Below are 23,451 nucleotides of genomic sequence, written 5' to 3'. Positions count from 1 at the left end.
CCCCAAATCCAGGTGTGAAAAACTTCCCAAGAAGACTCATGGCTGTATTGGCTCAAAAAGGTGCTTCTACTAAATACTGAGCAAAGGGTCTGAATACTTATGGCCATGTGATATTTCAGTGTTTATTTTGTAATAAATGTGCAAACATTTCTACAAGTCTGTCTTTTTCTGACAATATTGGGTGCTGTGTGTGCATGAACGAGGAAAGAAATGAAATTAATTGATTTTAGCAAATGGCTGCAATATGACGATATGAAGGGTGAAAAATGTAAGGAGGTCTGAATACTTTCCGAACCCACTGTATACTCATCATTCTAATGAGACCCCTCTGTTACGTAGGAAAGGGAGGCAGATGAGCCGTTGAATCATGTTTTCAGAAACAGGCACCAAACAACTGACTGGGTAGTTTTATTGAATCATGTTTTCAGAACCAGGCCGCCCACAAACAACTGACTGGGTAGTTTGATTTCTCAGTTTGTGTGTTAGTAGGCCCGTCAGAGACCCAAATGTATAGCACAAGCACTGAAAAAGTGAGTTTTTCATAATATGGTACAAAACTGACCTCCAAAGCAAGACAGAATACTCCACTAGTATGGCTTTACCACAGTAGAATTGTTACTTTATTATTTATTTACTTTTGTTACTTTTACAGGATCTAAATAGTAATTTACCTCTATGCATATGTTAATATCTTAAGATATTTATAACAGTCGAATTTCCTTCTAAATTGCTATTTAGCAATGAAGATAACCTGCTCGAACATTAGCCATTGAGAGCTGCGCTATTCACGTCGCCAGTAGGCACGTACGCGTTCCTAAGGTCTCCCAGACGTTGAAGATGAGGTAGCTATCGTGCTGTCAGGCTAAAGTGACGGAGTCGCATCACACATGGTGGCAAGTCTGTACAGAGGAGGCAGCTGCATTAGCACAATGCTACAACAGGCCATGTCATTAAAGTTGCCATGGGTGGCTTATAGATCGTTCACATGCTGTGCACAAACACTACCATTGCGCCAGGCAAAGCCATTGGCCGTTGTTTTCACTGGACAACTGACCTTTACTAATCAGCGGCCTAAGACTTTTGAGGGCAGTCAAGCACCGCCCAGGGTGGACAGGTGAACTCTGGGCACAAGCTGTGGCGTACCTCTGCTTTGAGCACAAGCTGGGCGCTAAGGTGACACTGCTACTCTATGACGTACGCTACCCCACATAGAGCTTCACCTGGTCGTTTAACCTTTGTTTTTCCAAGTCTAGGTTTGGTCGGTAAACCACTATTTTATGGTGAGAAATCAGCTATGCTCTTTGTTTTGCCCCAAGATGCTTTAAACTTGCCTGGCTAAAGCCTTACAGACTGGGGTGGCTCTTTGATGTGGTCGACACCATAGGTTGACAAGCCTGTGCCGGGCCATACACCACTTGGTTTACCGACCCCTTTTCCAATTGAACAAATCATGCTCCATCACTGAAGCACCGTCCCAGGCTGCCATCCCGTCACCTACGTGAAATGATGACGGAGTTAGGAGCCTCGTCCCATGGGAAACACTTCTATTTATAAGAATATATATATATATATAAGAACCAAATAATGCGCCGACTTGAATATGAGCTGCTTAACATGGAGGTTAACGAGAGAGCAATAGGGTCAGCAGATGAGTGGTGATGGGGACCGTGTGGGTCTGGGTCAGCCAGGCTAGCTCTGATTGAACACCTTTATGAAAAGATGCTTAAAAAGGGTTAGTCCACCAAAGTTACAAAAACATGTATTTGGTTCCTTATCGTGAAGGGAGCCTATGGACGAGGACACGTTGGTTCTGTTAACTAGTCAATGTTTGAGTGATTTAGGAGGACAGTCTTTCCTAAATTCCCGGTTCAGGATAAGCCCAGAAAGCCTCTCTAAAACAGATGTCACCTCATCAACAGACTGTTTACTGCATGTTGTATTATGTGGACTGCACATTTACCTGTGGCATAAATCAATTTCTGATAATAATAATAATAATAATAATAATAATAATAATAATAATAATAATAGGCTAATTAAAAAAGGACAAGGGCCAAAACACACACACACAATGGGATTCTGCTAGCTGTGTCCCCTGGCAGGGCTGTGTGATTATGAGTCCACATTCCGGTCCCTTTCCAACAGGAAGTAAGGTCCATGTGATTGGTCAGAACCAATTCAAGGCACCAATGTTACTGTAGTGTACCGATGATTCCCAATGAGTGTTTAGAAGAGAAAGCAGCGTCCGTCAGTGTTGGGTTGACTGGTTCAGAGGAGCGGGAGGACGGTGGTGATCACCTCAGGTCCAGCATGGACACTCTGTCGTTGGTGATGGTGATGTGACCCGCACCCTGGGAGGAGCAAGGGGAGGGCCGCAGGTCAGCCAGGTAAAAGGTTCATTTAACATTGAATATTTAATAACACTCCACCTACTCAGCTACATGTGCTTATTTCCATATGTGATGAGGTGGAAGTGAGTGAGCTTGGTAGGGCTGAGCCAGTGTAGTTAGCCCTTTAGTTAGCCTATTAAGACTGTTAGGCTATTCCTATATAGACTATTATGTATTATGCTAGAGAAATGGTGCAACAGTTACACTATTAAGTAATTGCTTTCCAAACTGTAGGCTTTATTTGTATGTTAACAAATCATGCCAAACGTGACTTGATCCATCATTTTCAGTCGATTTGACCGCAAAGCATGTCGAGTTCTGTTAAAAAGGCTGTTAAAAAGACAATAAATCGAACCTTTCTAACCCTGCTAAATGTGTCTCAACCAATAATGAGTGAGAAAGAGCCAGACTCAAACTCATTCCACTCGTGGCACCGCTGCCAATCATGGCAGGCTCACATAAAGATATCGGTAGGTATTTATTGTCTGACATTTAGCAAATCACATTCTATCTATCCTCCAGAATGTACCGTTGCTTTTCTTGGGAGCTAACCTCATCAATGTCATAAGATCACATCATAAACAGATATTGATATAAATATCGTTTTGAAAGAGGGGGTACTCACTGTGAAGAGGGGGGGCTCTTTGCTGTGGGGGTGGAAGCCCTTCTCTCTACATGTTGAGATCTCTTCCATCCCATGGTCTGTTAGCCTGAAGTAGCCAGTCCTGCAATGTCAACAAGCCAAAACAACTTAAGGGATGGTGTGCCTTGTCCACTCAGACTTAACAAATGGCATATTTTTTATTTCTAAGGCTATTCTTGGTCTGCTTTCATCTTACCTACGGACCTACATCCTTCAGAAAAGTATGAGAAGATCGTTCGTTTGCAGGATTAATTCTTACTATCCGTCCCTAAAATTCAAACTGAAATGCAAAACTGTCGTCAACAAATCACTCAATAAGTTGAATTCCATCTTAATGCAGATTAATGAGTTCATGTAAGTTTGGAATCAATATCTTTGTTTTTATAGGGTCTCTGATATGCATAGGAATAAATGACACACTGTGTGGATCAGGTTGTCATTACAAACGCAAATGTAAAGGAACTAAACTGCTCAGGAATGTGACCCTGAGGCCTGGGGAGACTTACACACATCTACACAGTTGAATGGCTGAGAGGAAAAAGCACAGTTGATGGGACATCATCTCAGTCACTCTACAAAATTGGTCTATAACCAAGTGGCCAAAAAGAATACCTTAACGGAAGAATAATCTAACCCATATCCATAATTGTGTTTGCAACAACGAATTCAAGTGATACAGCAAAGAAAGTGGCTGGAAATATGTCTATTTGGTTTTACTACAAAGCATTAAGTTTAGTGCAAATCTAGCACATGCAATGCAGTTTCTGCACCATCTCTCGTGTGAAGATGAGTGGAGCTGCATCAAGTTATGGGTATGTTTGTCTCTGGCAGGGACTGAGGGGTTTGTCAAGAACGCAAGAGAAAATTATCAAAGTTGCTGAGTTGGTAGTGACATCCTAATCTACACAGAGACCCTATCCGGTTGTTAAGTCTGACGTCAAACGTGACGTTTTGCAATTTCCGGGTCCAAACCAGAAATTCTCCGCACCAGAATACCAGTGTACTACAGCGGTAGAATGACAGTTTAATCGTTTTTTAGACTCGGATCTATTCATACAACAAGGGACACAGTACTTTCCCGTTTTCCCCATTGTCAGGGTATTTGAGCCTCGGAAAAGCGCTATATAAATATAATTTATTATTATTATTATTGCGGCATTTCGAAGACAGCGCCTCAGCCAACTTTGGACCCGGAAACACGTCGCGACTTAACAACCAAATAAAAACAAAGATATTCATTCCAAAATGACATGAACTATTTACTCAATTTAACTTACTGAATCATTTGTTGATAACATTTGTGCATTTTGGCTAATTTTAAGAGCATAGCAAAGGGTCTGAATACGTAGATGGGGTATATCTTGCATTTAAATGTTAATAAAAAATAAAACAAAAATATATTTTGTCATTCTGGGGTATTGTGTGTGGATTGATGGCAAATTGTTCAATGGCAAAGTTCAAACTGGATTGGAAAATAGGGCATTTAAGTATACTGCTCCCTCTGCTTGGAATCAGTTGCAAAATGACCTTCTTGCCAAGTCATTAATTTAAAGTGTAATATCATTATAGGCAGAGTATTATTATAACTGACTATCAAGTTAATCTCATGAAAAATCAAGGTAATTCTCCATTAGAGTGTGTTGTTCATGAAATAGCCTGCTGTGGATCTAATGTAATCAAATGTAATCATTTTGTTATGGAAGAGTAGTTTCCATAGTCAGCTCTAAGGCTGTAGTTATGTATGAACAGTAGTTTCTCTAAGGTGTGTTCACACTTGACTTCTTTTTTTAGAAAAAAGCGCGGCCTTCAGCGCCTTTTTACATACAACCCTATGGGAAAAGGAAAAAGGTGTGAAAAAAGCGCAGCTGCCACCGCCTTTTTCAGTTGGACTTAACTTTTCAGAAAGGCGCTGTGTGATGTCAACCGCCTTTCTGACAGCTGACCAATCAAGACGAGGAAAGTAGGTACGTGTGTACCTTCCCTAGTAACCTACTTCCTAGCTACCAGTGTTAGCAGCATTCGGCAGAAATCTTCATTTTCCACAACACTGTTTGCAAATATACCCAGTTCAACACAACACACCTTGCAAATATACCCAGCGATAGACTTGGTAATAGTCATAGCCTCAGGGAGTTAAAGGGAAGCCTTGTCTGCCTCTTAGACATGACTACATCGTCATGATTACAAAGATGCCACTTGAAATGCATGAAATCCAAGTTTATTCGTGTCTTACACACACGTTGGTCTAGTATTTGACTGACTGTCAGTCACGAATGGTCCCAGTATTGTGGCTTCAAGTTGGTTGTTATTGTGCTTGCTGTAGCAAGCCCACGATATGTTATTGCTGATATATTTATTTGAATCCTGTTCTTTTACCAACTGCTAAGACAACAATAAAGTAAACTAGTTACTTTAGCTAGCTAAAGATATTGGCCCCCGAAATCATTTTACAACTTGTTGTAATTATGTTACGATGTTTCTCTCCGCAGTGAAGGTATGTAAGCAACGCAGGGTCCACTCGTAAATTTGCTTTGAGAGCGCCGGAGCGCACACTGGGTTCAATGTCATAAAGGGACCAGGTCATTTGATTGGACAAGAGGCATTCCATGAGTGCTGATCAGATTTCCAGGGCGAATTTACGAACGCAGCTAGCGAACAGAAGACGGAAAAAGACGTCAGATCAGATATATAAACAGGTTATTTTGATAAACTGGACACATTTCGGGAATATATGTGGTTACTTTCTCGCCTGAAAACATATTAAAACTTCATAAAATTACATGTTAACACTTGTAAAGCCAAAATTATAGCTTTTAGCCAATGGAGGTTTAAAATTGACAATTTAAATTGCCCGCTGCTAGCCGGTGCGAAATGCATTCTGGGAAAAAGGCGGCGAAGGCTGCGCCTCTTTCTAAAAAAAGAAGTCAAGTGTGTACACGGCCTAAGGCTGTAGTTGTGTGTGAACAGTAGTTTCTCTAAGGCTGTAGTTGTGTGTGTGAACAGTAGTTTCTCTAAGGCTGTAGTTGTGTGTGTGAACAGTAGTTTCTCTGAGGCTGTAGTTGTGTGTGAACAGTAGTTTCTCTAAGGCTGTAGTTGTGTATGAACAGTAGTTTCTCTAAGGCTGTAGTTGTGTGTGAACAGTAGTTTCTCTAAGGCTGTAGTTGTGTGTGAACAGTAGTTTCTCTGAGGCTGTAGTTGTGTGTGTGAACAGTAGTTTCTCTGAGGCTGTAGTTGTGTGTGAACAGTAGTTTCTCTAAGGCTGTAGTTGTGTGTGAACAGTAGTTTCTCTGAGGCTGTAGTTGTGTGTGAACAGTAGTTTCTCTGAGGCTGTAGTTGTGTGTGAACAGTAGTTTCTCTAAGGCTGTAGTTGTGTGTGAACAGTAGTTTCTCTAAGGCTGTAGTTGTGTGTGAACAGTAGTTTCTCTGAGGCTGTAGTTGTGTGTGTGAACAGTAGTTTCTCTGAGTCTGTAGTTGTGTGTGAACAGTAGTTTCTCTAAGGCTGTAGTTATGTGTGAACAGTAGTTTCTCTAAGGCTCTAGTTGTGTGTGAACAGTAGTTTCTCTAAGGCTGTAGTTGTGTATGAACAGTAGTTTCTCTAAGGCTGTAGTTATGTGTGAACAGTAGTTTCTCTAAGGCTGTAGTTGTGTGTGAACAGTAGTTTCTCTGAGGCTGTAGTTGTGTGTGAACAGTAGTTTCTCTAAGGCTGTAGTTATGTGTGAACAGTAGTTTCTCTAAGGCTCTAGTTGTGTGTGAACAGTAGTTTCTCTAAGGCTGTAGTTGTGTATGAACAGTAGTTTCTCTAAGGCTGTAGTTGTGTGTGAACAGTAGTTTCTCTGAGGCTGTAGTTGTGTGTGAACAGTAGTTTCTCTAAGGCTGTAGTTGTGTGTGAACAGTAGTTTCTCTGAGGCTGTAGTTGTGTGTGAACAGTAGTTTCTCTAAGGCTGTAGTTGTGTGTGAACAGTAGTTTCTCTAAGGCTGTAGTTGTGTATGAACAGTAGTTTCTCTAAGGCTGTAGTTGTGTGTGAACAGTAGTTTCTCTGAGGCTGTAGTTGTGTGTGAACAGTAGTTTCTCTGAGGCTGTAGTTGTGTATGAACAGTAGTTTCTCTGAGGCTGTAGTTGTGTGTGAACAGTAGTTTCTCTAAGGCTGTAGTTATGTGTGAACAGTAGTTTCTCTAAGGCTGTAGTTGTGTGTGAACAGTAGTTTCTCTAAGGCTGTAGTTATGTGTGAACACTGCAGTAGTTTCTCTAAGGCTGTAGTTATGTGTGAACAGTAGTTTCCTCCTCTAAGGCTGTAGTTGTGTGTGAACAGTAGTTTCTCTGAGGCTGTAGTTGTGTGTGTGAACAGTAGTTTCTCTAAGGCTGTAGTTGTGTGTGAACAGTAGTTTCTCTAAGGCTGTAGTTATGTGTGAACAGTAGTTTCTCTAAGGCTGTAGTTGTGTGTGAACAGTAGTTTCTCTGAGGCTGTAGTTGTGTGTGAACAGTAGTTTCTCTAAGGCTGTAGTTGTGTGTGAACAGTAGTTTCTCTGAGGCTGTAGTTGTGTGTGAACAGTAGTTTCTCTGAGGCTGTAGTTGTGTGTGAACAGTAGTTTCTCTAAGGCTGTAGTTGTGTGTGTGAACAGTAGTTTCTCTGAGGCTGTAGTTGTGTGTGTGAACAGTAGTTTCTCTGAGGCTGTAGTTGTGTGTGAACAGTAGTTTCTCTAAGGCTGTAGTTGTGTGTGAACAGTAGTTTCTCTGAGGCTGTAGTTGTGTGTGAACAGTAGTTTCTCTAAGGCTGTAGTTGTGTGTGAACAGTAGTTTCTCTAAGGCTGTAGTTGTGTGTGAACAGTAGTTTCTCTGAGGCTGTAGTTGTGTGTGAACAGTAGTTTCCTCCTCTAAGGCTGTAGTTATGTGTGAACAGTAGTTTCTCTGAGGCTGTAGTTGTGTGTGAACAGTAGTTTCCTCCTCTAAGGCTGTAGTTATGTGTGAACAGTACTGTTTAGCTGTCAGACAATAATCTGATAATCATATAATCATAATAATGATCTTTTTAATGAAAATAAGTCAGTAGAAAGAAATAATTTCACCACGGAGGTCCAGACTTCATCCAAATAGTTGGATGAGGAGCTGCTGGTTGACTGTGGTCACTCTGGCTTATGGGAAGACGGTTGTGTGTCTACCATGTTCAAACAAACTGCTTTACATAGGACAGGAATTCTCTGTCTCTGCTTACTGTTCCACCAGCCACTGTTTGATGTCATTGTGATAAAGAACAATAAAAACCTTATGACATCAGATTCCTCCTGTGACTCACTCATTGAACTTGGGGGAGCAGACGATGGCGATGGCCTCGGGCATCATGATCTGGTAGGAGCAGTGTGTGTGCAGGTCCACGCTGGACAGGAATGCTGTCTGAGTCGGGTGGGTCTATCAAACACAAAAAGGCCAAAACTCTGGATCAACGCACATCATTTGGTTACGGAGACAAATTCAAATGCTGATATGACGATAAGGAGAATGAAAGGCATCGTGACAGCCTGTTTCCCAGGCCGCTACGTGGGGTGTTTCACTCACATGGATCCAGCCCAGCGTTATGAGGTCATACTGGTCCTGGATCAGGAAGAGCTCCTCCTCGTTCTCCGTGTCGCAGGAGTCTGGGCCGCCGGACTGCTTCGGGACGATCACATGAGTCACTGTAAAGGCATTCCTGGTCTGAAACACACACACACACACACACACACACACACACAACATTACCAAGTGCAAAGGGTCTAAAGTGGTTATATTTATATGTACAGTGACCTCCATAAGTATTGGAAAGAGGAAGCATTTTGTCTCCTTTTAGCTCTACACACCAACAGTTTGGATTTGAACAGATGAGGTAAAAAAAATTAAACTAACTTCCTGGAAGGCAAGGCAAGTTTATTTGTATAGCACATTTCATATAACAGGGGCAATTCAAAGTGCTTTACATACATTATTTAAAAATACAGAAAGAGGAGCATAGTAAGAAAATAAAAATTACAATGAATAAAAGCAAATATAAGAAGTAAATAGATAAAACATTTAGAATAGTTAATGGTAAAAAAGACATTGATAGAAGTATTTTTTTCCTGGGGCAGTCCCACTCATATTTTTCATTTTATTGACAGATGTAATAGAGATTTAGACAGGAAGGATGGGTAAGAGAGAGAGGAGGGATGACATGCAGGATATGTCCCTGGCTGGAATCAAACCGGGGACCCTGCAGTTACATGGTCAACGTTTAACCCGCTACGCCACCTAAGCGCCCCAGATTTAACATTTTTAAGGGTTTGGGCCTTCAGGGAGTTTTTTCCAGGAGCATGCAGCAGCGTGACTGAAAGCTGCTGCACCGTGTTTTGTTTTTACTCTTGGAATTATTAGCTGATTAGTCTCAGCTGACCTTAGGGACCTTGCGGGAATATAGGGTCGGAGGAGATCTGATATGTATTTTGGTTCAAGACCATTTTGTGATTTGCATGTAATTAGGAGGATTTTGAATTCAATTCTCTGAGAGACTGGTAGCCAGTGCAGGGATCTCAGGATTGTTGTAATGTGTTCAAATGTCTTTGTTAGGACCCTAGCAGGATGAGCTGCAATTTACGATCAGCTCCTTTAGATAGGCCTGTTAGTAAACCATTACAATAATCAAGTCTTCTCGAAACAAATGCATGGATGAGTTTTTCAAGGTCTTGCTTGGACATGAAACCTCTCATTCTTGTTATGTTTTTCAGGTGATGGTAGGCTGATTTAGTTATCGAGTTTATTGTTGACCTTTGTTGAGCTTGTTGAAGTTTAGATCGGAGTCTAGAATTACACGATTTCTGACCTGTTTTTTAGTTTGAAGAGGGAGAGAATCAAGTTTGGCACTGACTTTCGATCTTTTGTCAGGTGCACCGAATACAATTATCTCTGTTTTGTCCTTGTTTAGTTGGAGGAAGTTTTGTGTCATCCAGGCGTTTATTTGCTCAATGCAATTACAGAGATTGTCAATGGGACTATAGTCGTTCGGTGAGAGGGCTATGTAGATTTGAGTGTCATCCGCATAGTTGTGGTAGGCAATTTTGTTCTTTTTTATGCTATGTAGGGGGCGAAAGCCTGATTGAAAGTCATCAAAGAGATCATTTAGGGTCAAATAATTGCTCAGTTGTTCGTGGGCAACCATTTCAATAATTTTTCCTGTACAGGGAAGGTTTGATATGGGTCTGTAGTTGTTTAGTACAAATGGATCTAGGCCGTTATTTTTTTGTAGAGGATAACTGCAGTTTTCAGGGCTTCAGGTAAGATTCCTGATGAAAGGGAAGTGTTAATTATTTGTATTAGTTTTCCTGCCATGCAGCTAAATATGTTTTTTAAAAAGCTTGTTGGCAGGACATCAAGGGCACAGGTGGATCTAGGGTCTTGTAATCGATGGTGTTAAATTGTGACATGGTTGTTATGTCCGCCCTATTTGGGGTTGTTAATGGGGATTCATGTTTTTCATGCCTGACACAGAAGACATAATGCCTTGTCTAATGGTTTCTATTTTATTGTTAAAAAAGGATGCAAGCTCATTAGTCGAGTGAAATTCCTGAGCAATGGGTGTTGGGGGATTTGTTAGTCTGTCAACAGTTCTGAAAAGGATGCAGGCATTATTGATGTTATTGTTTATGATCTTAGAGAAAAAGTATTGCGTGGAGCTTCTTATTTCTAAGTTATAGTTTTGAAGATTCTCTTTATAGATATCATAGTGGACTTGAAGGTTTGTTTTTCTCCATCTGCGCTCTGCTTTACAACATTCCCTTTTCTGGGTCTTTACGGGTGGGGCAGTTCTCCAGGGAGCTTTTTGCTTACCAGAGATGCATTTGGATCTAATGGGTGCAATATCATCAATGGTTTTTGTGATATTTAAGTTGAAATCGTGTAAAAGGTCATTTACTGAGGTTGAAATAGAAGTTTGTGGGGGGGCTAGGGAAAAGGCCTGTGTGAAAAGTGCACTGGTCTTTTCATTGATATATCGTTTGGAAATAGTTTTAGACAATTTGAATAACGGGAAAGATAGATATGTCAAAGAATATGCAACAATGGTCAGACAGGTCAATGTCAGTTACAACAACATTTGAAATATCTAGGCCTTTGGTGATGATAAAGGTCCAGAGTGTGACCTCGATTATGAGTATGGAGGTTCACATGTTGTTGAAGTTCAAAAACATCTAACAGAACAGAGAGTTCTGAAAAAGAATTCGAGTGCACACACAATAGTCACTAGTCGGATTACTTTCAACTTTCGGAAAGTGTTTTAGTCAATTATTTGAATCTCTGCTGAGCACATTTGTAAATTGTAACCTCTATCATCTCATTTCTATTCTAGTTTCTGTCAGCTGAGAGCTGTTGGCTCAATTAGACTGCTTGGGAGCTCACTCTTTCCCCAGAGCTAGAAGTAACTGTGTTATGCTGTTTGCTACTCCTGTCTGAACATCTACATCAACAAAAAGAAACCGCTCATATTGAGGACATACAGTTGTAAAGACTTATCATTTGTGCAAAATGTTCAGCCCAAACAGTCTGGTTGGTCTGAAGGCTGATTGTTGCGTCAATCGTAAATAGGCGTCCTACATGTACATGATCATACAGTATGCGTCAAAGGGTTAAAAGGGATGTTTCAAGGTATCCTAGTGAAAAAAGTGAAAAAGTAATTATTTTATTGCAAGCTTTTGTTCATAGACCTTCTTCAGGGATAAAAGGTTTGAGTGTGCGGATGATGCCTTTTTTCACTCTATTTGATACTCTTCAGCTCCAGCACCTCAGCGAAGTCTGATAACAGATGAGCGGTGGTATTTTCACTATTTTGAAGGTATTCTAGTGATGCATTAGTTTTGTTCGAACTACAGTGTGTAGTCAATAATCTCCAGAGTTCTATTGGCATAGTTGCTAAGCACTCGCTTTATGGGGGTTTTAATGTCAGACAAAGTTAAGCACACTGTAAAAAGTTCACACTGTAAAAAGCTCACACTGTAAAAAGTTCACACTGTAAAAAGTACACACTGTAAAAAGCTCACACTGTAAAAAGCTCACACTGTAAAAAGCTCACCCTGTAAAAAGTTCACACTGTAAAAAGTGTTGAAAGGAATTACCATGGATGATACAAAGTACTACTATGTCGTCTCTGCTCTCGGGAGTTCTACAGCAGCCAGGGTTGTGAGTATTCTCGAGCAGCCTCCTGAGCGCAACAAATATGGAGTATTGAAAGTGTACTTATTAGAGACTTTTAGTTTAACTGAATCTGAACGTGCCCGCCAGCTACTCTCTCTGCCCGGCCTCGGCGATGCTAAACCCTCTGAGTTGATGGACTATATGCTAGCTCTTCTAGGGGATCATACGCCGTGTTTTCTTTTCAATGAACTATTCTTGCAACAGCTACCATTACAGGTTCGGGCTGCATTAGCTAATTCAATTACTAAGGATAGCCGTGCTTTGGCTAGAGAGGCAGATACGTTTTTTTCTGTTGGTGTGCAACGGTGCAGCATGACAATTCGAGGTTCAGCTAGTGTTAACCCATCGTGGCCGGGAGACACAGTGGAGGTTGCCGCTGTAGGCCGACGGCAGCAGGACACAGGCCTGTGTTACTACCACGCACAATATGGCTCCAAAGCTAGGAGGTGCCGCCCCCCGTGCAACTTTGAGGCATCGGGAAACGCCAGGGCCGGCGCTCGGTAGCTGCCATGAGTGTCGGCCGTTCAGGTAGCGTGTTGTTCATTACTGACACAGTTTCGGGACGGCGGTTCCTCTGTGACACAGGGGCTCAGCTGAGCGTCCTGCCTGCATCACGGATAGAGATCCAGAGCGATAAACATGGCCCCATTCTAGAAGCTGCCAATTTTGCACTTTTGGGATGAGGAAAATACCACTGTGCTTCGGAGGACAGCGTTTTAACTGGGAGTTTATTACGGCTACTGTGTCTACTCCCGACTTCCTCTGCGCTAACGGCCTTTTGGTGGACGTCAAGAACCGACGACTCATCAACGCAGAGACTTTTAGTTCCCTCGCATGTGCAGTCAGTGGTGCGGGCACGACAAGACTGTCTAGTGCTCTTTTTGCTGCTGATGTGTTTTCCCGCCTCTTAGCTGAGTTCCCGAGTCTTACGGAGCCCACTTTCTCGTCAGCCGCCACTAAGCATGGGGTTGAGCATTACATTGCCACTACTGGACCACCGGTCTATGCTTGTGACCGGCGCCTGGATCCAGCTAAGCTCGACGTTGCTAAGGCGGAGTTCGACACCATGGAGCGCCTTGGCATTATTCGCCGGTCAAACAGCCCCTGGGCTTCTCCACTACATATCGTCCCGAACCTGGTGGTGGGTGGCGTCCATGTGCCGATTACTGCCGTCTCAATGACATTACGACCCCTGACCGTTACCCAATCCCACACATTCAGGATTTTTCTGCCCGGCTGGCGGGGAGGTTGGTGTTCTCTAAGGTGGACCTAGTTCGTGGCTATCACCAGGTTCCTGTCCATTCACAGGACGTCCCGAAAACAGCAGTGATCACCCCATTCGGCCTTTTTGAGTTCCTCCGTATGCCGTTCGGTCTTAAAAACGCGGCACAGGCTTTTCAGCGGCTGATGGACACCGTGCTTAGGGACCTGCCATTCCTGTTCGTTTATCTGGACGACATTCTTATCGCCAGCGCTTACATGTCAGAGCATGTGTCTCATTTAAGAACTCTCTTTGAAAGGCTTAACCAGCATGGCCTGATCATCAATCCAGCCAAATGCCAGTTCGGACCGACGTCAATCGATTTCCTTGGACACCGCATCACTAACGACGGGGCAGTGCCCCTGCCCTCAAAAGTGAACGCTATCGTGGATTTTCCACGTCCACTCACGATCAAGGCCCTGCAGGAGTTTTTAGGCATGGTGAACTTTTACCACCGCTTTGTTCCCCGAGCAGCCTGGTGTATGCAGCCCTTGTATGAGGCTCTTAAAGGCAAGACCGCCAAGCACATCATCGGCTGGTCTGTGGAGATGGACAATGCATTCACTGGGACTAAGAGAGCTTTGGCTAGGGCAACTATGCTGGCACATCCCTCGCCGAATGCACCGATCGCCGTAACCACGGATGCTTCTGACTATGCAGTCGGGGCGGTGCATGAGCAGTGGGTGAAGGGAGCTTGGCAGCCACTCGCTTTTTTCAGCCGGCAGCTCTGCCCTAACGAACGTAAATACAGCACCTTCGATCGGGAGCTCCTGGGCCTTTACCTCGCCGTTCAGCACTTCCGTTTTCTGTTGGAGGCCAGGCCATTCACAGGTTTCGTGGACCACAAGCCATTGACATTCGCGATGGCAAAGGTTTCAGAGCCATGGTCTGCCCGTCAGCAGCGCCAACTGTCCTTCATCTCTGAGTTTACCACCGACATCCAACATGTTGCAGGGAAGGACAACCGGGTTGCTGACTGCCTCTCACGGGCGGTCGCCGGTGCGGTTCACCTGGGCATCGACTACGCCCGCATGGCAGGCGATCAAGCCTCTGACCAAGATGCTCAGGCCTCAGGACTGCTGTCACAGGGCTTAAGTTGGAGGACGTGGTCTTTGACGACACCGGGACCACACTCCTGTGCGACATGTCCACTGGGCAGCCACGGCCCGTCGTGCCCCTTGGGTGGAGACGACAGGTTTTCGACGCTATTCATGGCCTGTCCCACCCAGGGAAGAAGGCTTCTCAAAAACTGGTGGCAGGGGGATCACGTGGGCTGGCAATGGAGTAGAACGTGTTTCGCTTGAGCTCCCGTCGGACTTCTGTTTTATTTAATTTAATAAGCTTTCTACATTACAAAATACTGGGAAACTTGTCTCTAACATATTCCTAAAATCAAAAGTCTGTGTATTTAGGGGTCAATGGCTGCAAATCTGCGCAAATATAAGTACAATCCGTCCACTACTAGGCCAAAAGCCACCGCGACGTCGAGTCCCACAGCTACCCCGGCTCAGACGGTCCCGCCCCGGACAGACAGCCCAGTGATGGACGCTGTAGCGTTGAAAACAGAGATCCTCCTCTCGCTGAAATCCGACATTGCCGAGGTGATAGACAGAGATTAAAAATGCACTAGCCGAAGATTTCAACTATATTAAAAGTGAACTTCAAGCAGTAAAATCGGAAATCATTAACAATACTGCAGCGGTTCAGTCTGAGATTGACCAAATAAAGGCTACAATCACGGAGGTGGCGGGCGGCCTGTCAACGTGGTCGGACGAGGTGGTGGCCCTGCGGACTACGGTGACGGGCTTGAAAGCAGAGGTAACCGGGCTCAGAGAGAGATGCGACGACATGGAGGGAAGAATGAGGAGATGCAACATCAGAATACTAGGGGTGGCCGAGACGAATGGATCATGCTCTACTGCATCGGTCTCGAAACTACTGAAGGAAGCGCTACAACTGGATAGAGATGTGCTTGTGGACCGTTCACACAGAACCCTGGCTCCGAGGAGACCGGAGGGGAAACCACGCGCCATCATTGCTAACCTCCATTACTACCAGGACTGCGTTGAGGTGCTGAGCTGCGCGCGCACTCGAGCTCCTCTCCGGGTCAACAGGCAGACCATCGCCATCTTTCCGGATTATGCTGTCAACGTCGCCAGGGCCAGGGCTGCGTTCACGGAGGTCAGGAAGCTGCTGCGCAACCGTCAGGGCATTCGGTATGGTATACTGTTTCCAGCCCGACTCCGCATCACACACAACGGAGAAGAAAAGGAATTCACAGATGCAGACAAAGCGATGGACTACGTTAAGAAGAACGTCATGCCGGCAACAGGTTCAGGGTAGGTCTCCCCCAGCCACGGACCAGTGGGTCTCAGTGTCATTACAAGACCAACTTTGACGGGACGATATCTGTTTAAATATATTACCATCGTCAATGCCACCCCTTTGTTGTTATTGTAGTTCTTCACAGCAGTTTATATGCAAGTGTTGAAGGAGACTGGACATATGTTAGTTCAATTTAAAACTTACCCCAAGGGGGAAATAATCTATCTGTTTATTCATAAGGGGCAGGGAAGTGAAAATTACCTGACCAGGAGACTGTTTTTATTTGTTTCTTAATTTCCACTGCGTTAATGCTTCTCTCCGATCCTTTTATTTATTTCTGCCTCTAGACATCATTATTATTACTCTTATTTCTTTATATATACATATACAATGTAAAATGTATTCGACAATGTCGAAATTAAGGTTAGGGGGTTTTCACCCTCCTTTTGTTTTACCTCAAGGTTCGACGGGAGCCTGAAATGTTAACAAACTACTCCTAGCTATTCTGTTTGGTACTATAACCAAGCAAAGGCGAACCCTCTTAAAGGTTGTTCGCACAGCTGCCTGTTCAGACTCGCAGCCTGGGACCATGTCCCAAAAGTCTGTCCAGACACTCATGTCGGTTGAGTGTCCGGATTTTTCATTTTTATTTCTATGTTCAGATCCCACTGTTCCACAGGGATCATACCGGAAGAATAAGAGCAACGTGTATGTTTATGTATTTTGTTTTCTCTTGCATTATTTTGTTTTTTTCCCTTATATGTACTCCCCAACTCCCCCACACCTCCTACCCATACCCACCCCTCATATATCCACACACCCACACTCACACAATCACACACATAGACACTGTACTACATGCAGTTCACAATCTTCTCCTATTCATGTGCCTATCCTTGCCATCACCATACCTACAGGTAAAATTAAGATCCTCCCTAATTCTTACTCTGAACCATGGGATCACTTAAGGTTATAAGCTATAACGTTAAAGGCCTTCACAATCCTATAAAACGAAAGAAAATCCTTAATCAGCTAAAAAGAGCCAACTGTCAGATAGCATTCCTACAGGAGACCCACCTGTCGGATATGGAACATGAGAAACTAAAGAAATCCTGGGCAGACAGCGTGTTCTACTCATCACATCAGTCAGGTAGAAAGAGAGGAGTGGCTATATTGATACATAGGCAGGTTAACTTTACACCAACAACGGTCCACAAGGACATTGAGGGAAGATTCATTTTAGTGAATGGATCTATAGATGGGATACATGTATCCCTCATGAACATATATGCTCCAAATGAGGATGAGCCCGGCTTCATTAGCACAGTCATTAACACAGCAATACAACACAGCTCCGGTATCCTACTGTTGGGAGGAGACTTCAACTGTGTTATGTCCCAGCTAATGGATAGACAACCTACCTCCAAAACTCCCACTTCTAGAATGAGTAGAATGCTTAAACACTTGTCGATAGAATCAGGCCTAGTGGACGTTTGGAGAAGCAGATTCCCTAAAGGTAGAGATTTTACTTTCTACTCGCACAGACATTCATCTTATTCGAGAATTGATTATTTCTTTACACCCAAAGCAGAACTACACAGGATAGAAGACATAAAGATCTTACCAATTACTCTATCTGATCATGCACCTCTTGCATTATCATGGAACATAGGTCACAGGCCAAAAACCAAACAATGGAGATTAAATACATCACTTCTAAATGATGAGGAATTTATCACATTTGTAACAACTGAACTAAAGTATTACCTAGAAACTAACGACTCACCTGAAATATCACCTCTCATCCTATGGGACTGTGCTAAGGCATACATTAGAGGTCGCATTATCTCATACGCGAGCGCGAAAAAAAAGAATAGAGAAGCAAAACAAGGAGAATTAGAGGATAAAATAAGGCTGCTTGAACAACAGCATAAAAGAACACCAACCTCCAATCTACTTAATGCTCTCAAACAAGCACGCAGGGATCTAAATAGCCTAATCACTGAAAAGATTGAGGGCAATTTAAGGTTTACCAACCACAAATATTATGAAAATGGAAACAGAGCAAGTAGATTATTAGCACTAAGACTAAAAAAACAACAATCATCGAATATAGTACAGAAATTAAAAACTCATAACTCGACTCTCACAAAACCTGATGAAATCTCAAGGTCTTTTGCAGAATTTTATAAATCTCTTTACAAAAATACGGACACCTGCACAGATGATAATGAATTGACAGCATTTCTGAAAGACATCAAACTAAAAGAGCTATCTGAACCTATGGCAAAAGAACTAGATGAACCAATTGAAGAATGGGAAATACAAGAAGTGATCTCTACACTAAAAAACAATAAAAGTCCTGGACCGGATGGGTTTAGTAATGAATTCTATAAAACATTTAAAGAGACAGTATGTCCCTTATTGCTAAAAGCATACCACCATACATTGCAATCTGGAACCACGGCTCCCTCATGGAGGGACGCAACAATAGTTGTAATACATAAAGAGGGCAAGGACCCCACCCAATGCCAATCATACAGACCCATCTCACTTTTATGCACCGACCTACGTATATTAACAGCCATCCTAGCAAGACGCGTCAATAAAATTATCACACAAGTTATCCACCCCGATCAGACCGGGTTTATAAAGGGAAGATACTACGGGGACAACATAAGAAGATTACTAAATATTATGACTCACCCTAAAGTTAAGGAGGAAGAAGCAATGATATTATCCCTCGATGCCCAGAAGGCATTCGATCGAGTATCTTGGCAATACCTATTTCAAACGCTAAAACGACTCAAATTTGGCCCCAATTTTATCAAATGGATTCAAACACTATATTCAAATCCACAAGCTGCTGTAAAAGTGAATGGATTTCTGTCGGACCGATTTACTCTAGAACGGGGTTGCAGGCAGGGGTGCTCTTTGTCGCCCCTGCTGTTTGATATCAGTATTGAACCACTGGCACAGCTCATTAGAGACGACGACAACATAAAGGGACTGACAATAAATGAGGAACAACATAAATTATCATTGTATGCAGATGACATGCTTCTTTATCTAACTGAACCTGCAACAACAATCCCACGCCTAAAAGATCTTATTTCCAACTATGGGTACTTCTCGGGTTATAAAGTAAATGTTGATAAAACAATGGCTATGGACATAGGAGGTAGAATTCCACAAACTATCAAAATCCAGAGTGAGTTTAAATGGCCCAGGGATGGTATTAAATATCTTGGCATTCAAATCCCCTCATTGTTAGAAAACCTAAGTGATGCAAATTACAAAAGCATAATCCAAAATATCAGTAAAGATCTAGACCGCTGGTCAACACTTCCCCTGTCTCTATTGGGCCGTATTGAGAGTGTACGCATGAATGTGCTGCCTAGGCTTCTATACCTGTTCCAGATGCTACCCATCGATATCCCCAAATCCACATTTGATAAGTGGGATAGACTCATCTCCAAATTCATATGGCAAGGAAGGCGCCCAAGAATCAGACTTAAAACACTACAACTATCTAAACCATATGGTGGGCTGAAACTCCCAAACCTAAGATACTACTTCTGGGCGGCCCAGCTAAAGCCTCTAACAGCATGGATCCAAGACTCTTCATATACACGATGGCTCAACATTGAAAAAAGTTTATGTTCGATGCCCTTACAGACCTTGCCTTTCATAGATGTCCCTCTAAAGGAAACTCAACTAGGTGAATGGACCAGAGTCACACTAAAGATTTGGAGGAAAATAAAATTACCTAAAGCAATCTCAGCATTATCCAATATTGGTCTTATGAAAAATTTCGAACCCTCCAATACAGATATAGGGTTTAGAAATTGGTCGGATCATGGACTTACTAACTTGCACCAACTCCATAAAGACGGTAGCCTTAAATCATTTGAACAGTTAAGAGAGGAATTTAGGCTCCCTAACACAGACTTTTTCAGATATCTACAATTAAGAAGCTTCCTAACGAAACATAGAGAATGGAATAAAGTCTTGGAGCCCACTGAAATTGAAGAGTTCTTGATAAAGCTGCAAAAAGGAAACGAGAATAAGAAAATTATAGGTGACCTTTACCAAAGGTTTCTATCCATGGATTTAAATAATACACTACAGAGGAAAGAGAGATGGGAAACTGAAATGAATACTGACATATCACAGGACATAGGAAATATGCACTGAAGCACATTTAGTGACCAATTCAAATACATGGAGGGAATTCAAATGGAAAGTGGTTATGAGATTCTTTAGAACCCCAGAAATAATGGCTAAAATGGGCCCAACACACTCAAATAAATGTTGGAGAAATTGCAGTACGCAAATTGGCAACCACACCCACATATTCTGGTCATGCCCCAAATTAAGAACATTTTGGGAAGAGGTGTTTTAGGCCCTTGAAGCAGTATTCCACCAAAAATGTACCAAAGATCCAAAGATGGCACTACTGGGAGTTATACCTGAAGGCATTGATGGAAGGGCAAGAATATATCTCTTACAAATATTACTAACGGCAGCAATTAAATGCATTACAATTACCGTATTTTCCGCACTATAAGGCGCACCGGATTATAAGGCGCACCTTCAATGAATGGCCTATTTTAGAATTGTTTTCATATACAAGGCGCACCGGATTATAAGGCGCACCGGATTATAAGGCGCACTGTCGTTTTTTTTTTTTTTGACTGGGGTTGCGTTATGCATCCACTAGATGGAGCTGTGCTAAAGGGAATGTCAACACAACAGTCAAATAAAGTCAAACTTTATTAAGCGTTCTTAAACGTTGTTCAACGTTCAAACGTTGTTCAAACGTTAATGTGCATATTAACAATATTAACAATATTAACAATGACATATTAACAATATTAACAATATCTCCCAAACAATATAACAAGTTCACTCTTCTCCCAAACGTGGAGGGGAACGTTTCTTTGTCTTTGTAGACCTCAAGCTTCACATTCCAAAGGCATGGGTGTTCTACAATGACATGGAGACAGAGGGATGAGATGTTCATTAATTCAATTCAGTCAAACATTCAAACTTTATTTCAGTAAACACGTAGTAAAAGAAACAGTCTGATACCACAAAATCAAACGTTAGTGCATAACTCAACATTGTTCAGTTATGTATAACACGTAAAGCTCACTTTTTCAGTTCATTCCTCGTCCACGAATCCCTTGAATTATTCTTCTTCAGTGTCCGAATTGAACAGTTGGGTGAGTACGGCATCCATTCAGAGCACATGATAGCATAACAATAGCATAGCATTCGCGGAGATTCCAAGATGGCGGCCGTCGTTTACTGATTACCGTAATGCTGCAAGCGGTGCGGCTTTGTAGTTTACCAGTCGTACTGAAACATTTTATCATTATAAAAAAAAAAATATTGGTCATGTAATTTTTACATTTTGATCCATATATAAGGCGCACCGGATTATAAGGCGCACTGTCGGTTTTTTTGGGGGGGGGGACTTTTAAGTGCGCCTTATAGTGCGGAAAATACGGTAAGTGGTTAAAACCAGACCCCCCTACATACAATATGTGGACAGAGAAAGTATGGGAAATCTACCAGATGGAACAAATAACATACACTCTGAGACTCCAGAAACATCTATTTATTAAAAGATGGAGCCCGGTTATGTCCATATTAATACAGTGAACCCCTCCACACATCTCGACTCGTATATTTCTGTATTCTAGACTCACTTCATATCACTACACATAGATATATGCCTGCATTGCATTCACACACACACATACACACACACACACACACACACATACACAACCCCCACCTGACCCAACCCCCCCCGACCCTACCCTTTTTCTTTCTTTCTTTTCAAAATCTTTAATTTTATTCCGTCATTGACATCTCAATGTTTTTGTTGATCGCTCTTTTTTGCTTTGTGTGTCATGCTTTGAACCACATCCATGGACCATATGTGTACAGCTATAAGAATGGAAAGAATTGTAGACAAAACATGACATGATTGTACAAGTTGTTGAAACTGAAATAAAAACTAAGTTCCCAAAAAAAAAAAAAACTGGTGGCAGCTAAGTTTGTCTGGCACAGGCTTAGAAAGGACATTCAGAAGTGCGCAGATGCCTGTGTCATGTGCCAGCGTTCTAAGGTGCATCGACATACGAAGGCCCCTCTGGCACATTTTTCAGTGCCGGAGAGGAGGTTTGATCATGTCAATGTGGACCTGGTGGGGCCTTTGCCACCTTCTCATGGGTTCACCTACCTCCTCACAATGGTCGACAGAACCACACGGTGGCCGGAGGCCGTTCCACTATCATCTACCACGGCTGCTGAGGTAGCTCGGGCGTTCGTTGGCACTTGGGTCGCCCGTTTCGGTGCTCCATCTGACGTCTCCTCTGACCGGGGGCCACAGTTCACGTCTGAGCTCTGGAGTGCAGTTGCCGGAGGCCTGGGGATGAAGCTACACCGCACCACCGCATATCACCCACAGGCCAACGGGTTGTGTGAGCGGTTTCATCGTTCTATGAAAGCTGCGCTTCGGGCTAGCCACAAGGACAGTGGATGGGTCGACAGGCTCCCGTGGGTCATGTTGGGCCTTAGCGCCGCTAAAGAAGACCTTCGGTCATCATCCGCCGAGCTTGTCTACGGACAGCCGCTACGGGTTCCTGGGGATTTCGTCCCTAACGCCACGATCCCTTGGTTCAGATTCAGATTCAGATTCAGATAACGTTTATTGCCACTATGCATTACACATATAGGAATTTGCTTCGTCACCACAGCAAGTGCGTTAGTACTTTTTTCACATGTCAAAAAACAGGACAACACAACAACAACAACAACACAGGACAGACAACAGTGCATTGGATAGTGCGGTATAAAGTATAAAGTGCAGTGCAGAGTTTTTACAGTGAGTCCAGTTCAGTCCTGGGCAGACTTGGGGGCGGGGGGAGGGGGAAGCCAGAGTCATTTATCAGCCTGGCGGCTGAGGGGTAGAAGCTGAGCCTGTGGCGGGCCTTCAGTGCCTTAGGCAGCCGCAACCTTCTTCCAGAGGGAAGCAGGGTGAGGAGGCCGTGGCCGGGGTGGAAGGGGTCTGCCATGATCTTCCTTGCCCTCCTCAGAGCCCTGGTGTCATGCAGGGAGTTGAGGGAGCCCAAGGGACAGCGGATCACCCTCTCTGCTGAACGTAGCACCCGCTGCAACTTGGCCTTGTCCTTGGTCGTTGCAGCAGGGAACCAGGTGATGATGGAGTGGGTGAGGATGGACTCTATGATGGCCGTGTAGAACTGGACCATCATGGACCTCGGCAGCCTGAGTTTCCTCAGCTGCCGGAGGAAGAACATCCTCTTCTGGGCCTTCTTTGTGAGGGCCTCTGTGTTCTGCTCCCACTTTAGGTCCCGGGAGATGGTCATGCCTAGAAAGCGGCATGACTCCACAGAGGCCACCGGGGTACCTCCCAGCGTGATGGGAGGGGGCAGGGCTGCTTTCCTTCGGAAGTCCACCACCATCTCCACTGTTTTCAGAGCATTTAGCTCCAGATTGTTTAAACTGCACCAGCTCTGCAGCCCCTCGATCTCACCCCTGTAGGCAGATTCGTCCCCCCCGGAGATGAGGCCCACCAGGGTGGTGTCGTCTGCAAACTTCAGGAGCT

The 23,451-nt window shown here is 43.4% G+C and overlaps 1 protein-coding gene across 1 annotated transcript in view; it reads right to left on the bottom strand.

Annotated features, from left to right (window-relative positions):
• Positions 1-2,061: 2,061 nt before the first annotated feature.
• Positions 2,062-23,451, bottom strand: part of LOC308158000 (STAM-binding protein-like A) — a gene marked incomplete at its 5' end in the record, with an annotated part of 34,858 nt that continues 13,468 nt past the window's right edge. Inside the window, 4 exons of the mRNA XM_080531593.1 lie at positions 2,062-2,351; positions 3,016-3,115; positions 8,325-8,437; positions 8,585-8,722. Coding sequence (XP_080387719.1) covers positions 2,295-2,351; positions 3,016-3,115; positions 8,325-8,437; positions 8,585-8,722 — 408 coding nt within the window. The 3' untranslated portion in view covers positions 2,062-2,294. The remainder of the gene's footprint in view (positions 2,352-3,015; positions 3,116-8,324; positions 8,438-8,584; positions 8,723-23,451) is intronic.

Source organism: Nansenia antarctica (genome assembly GCF_963989245.1).
Source record: "Nansenia antarctica genome assembly, chromosome: 5".
NCBI classification, from domain to species: domain Eukaryota; kingdom Metazoa; phylum Chordata; class Actinopteri; order Argentiniformes; family Microstomatidae; genus Nansenia; species Nansenia antarctica.
Note: the sequence above shows the minus strand (reverse complement) of the source record. Positions and strands in the feature narration are given on the sequence as shown.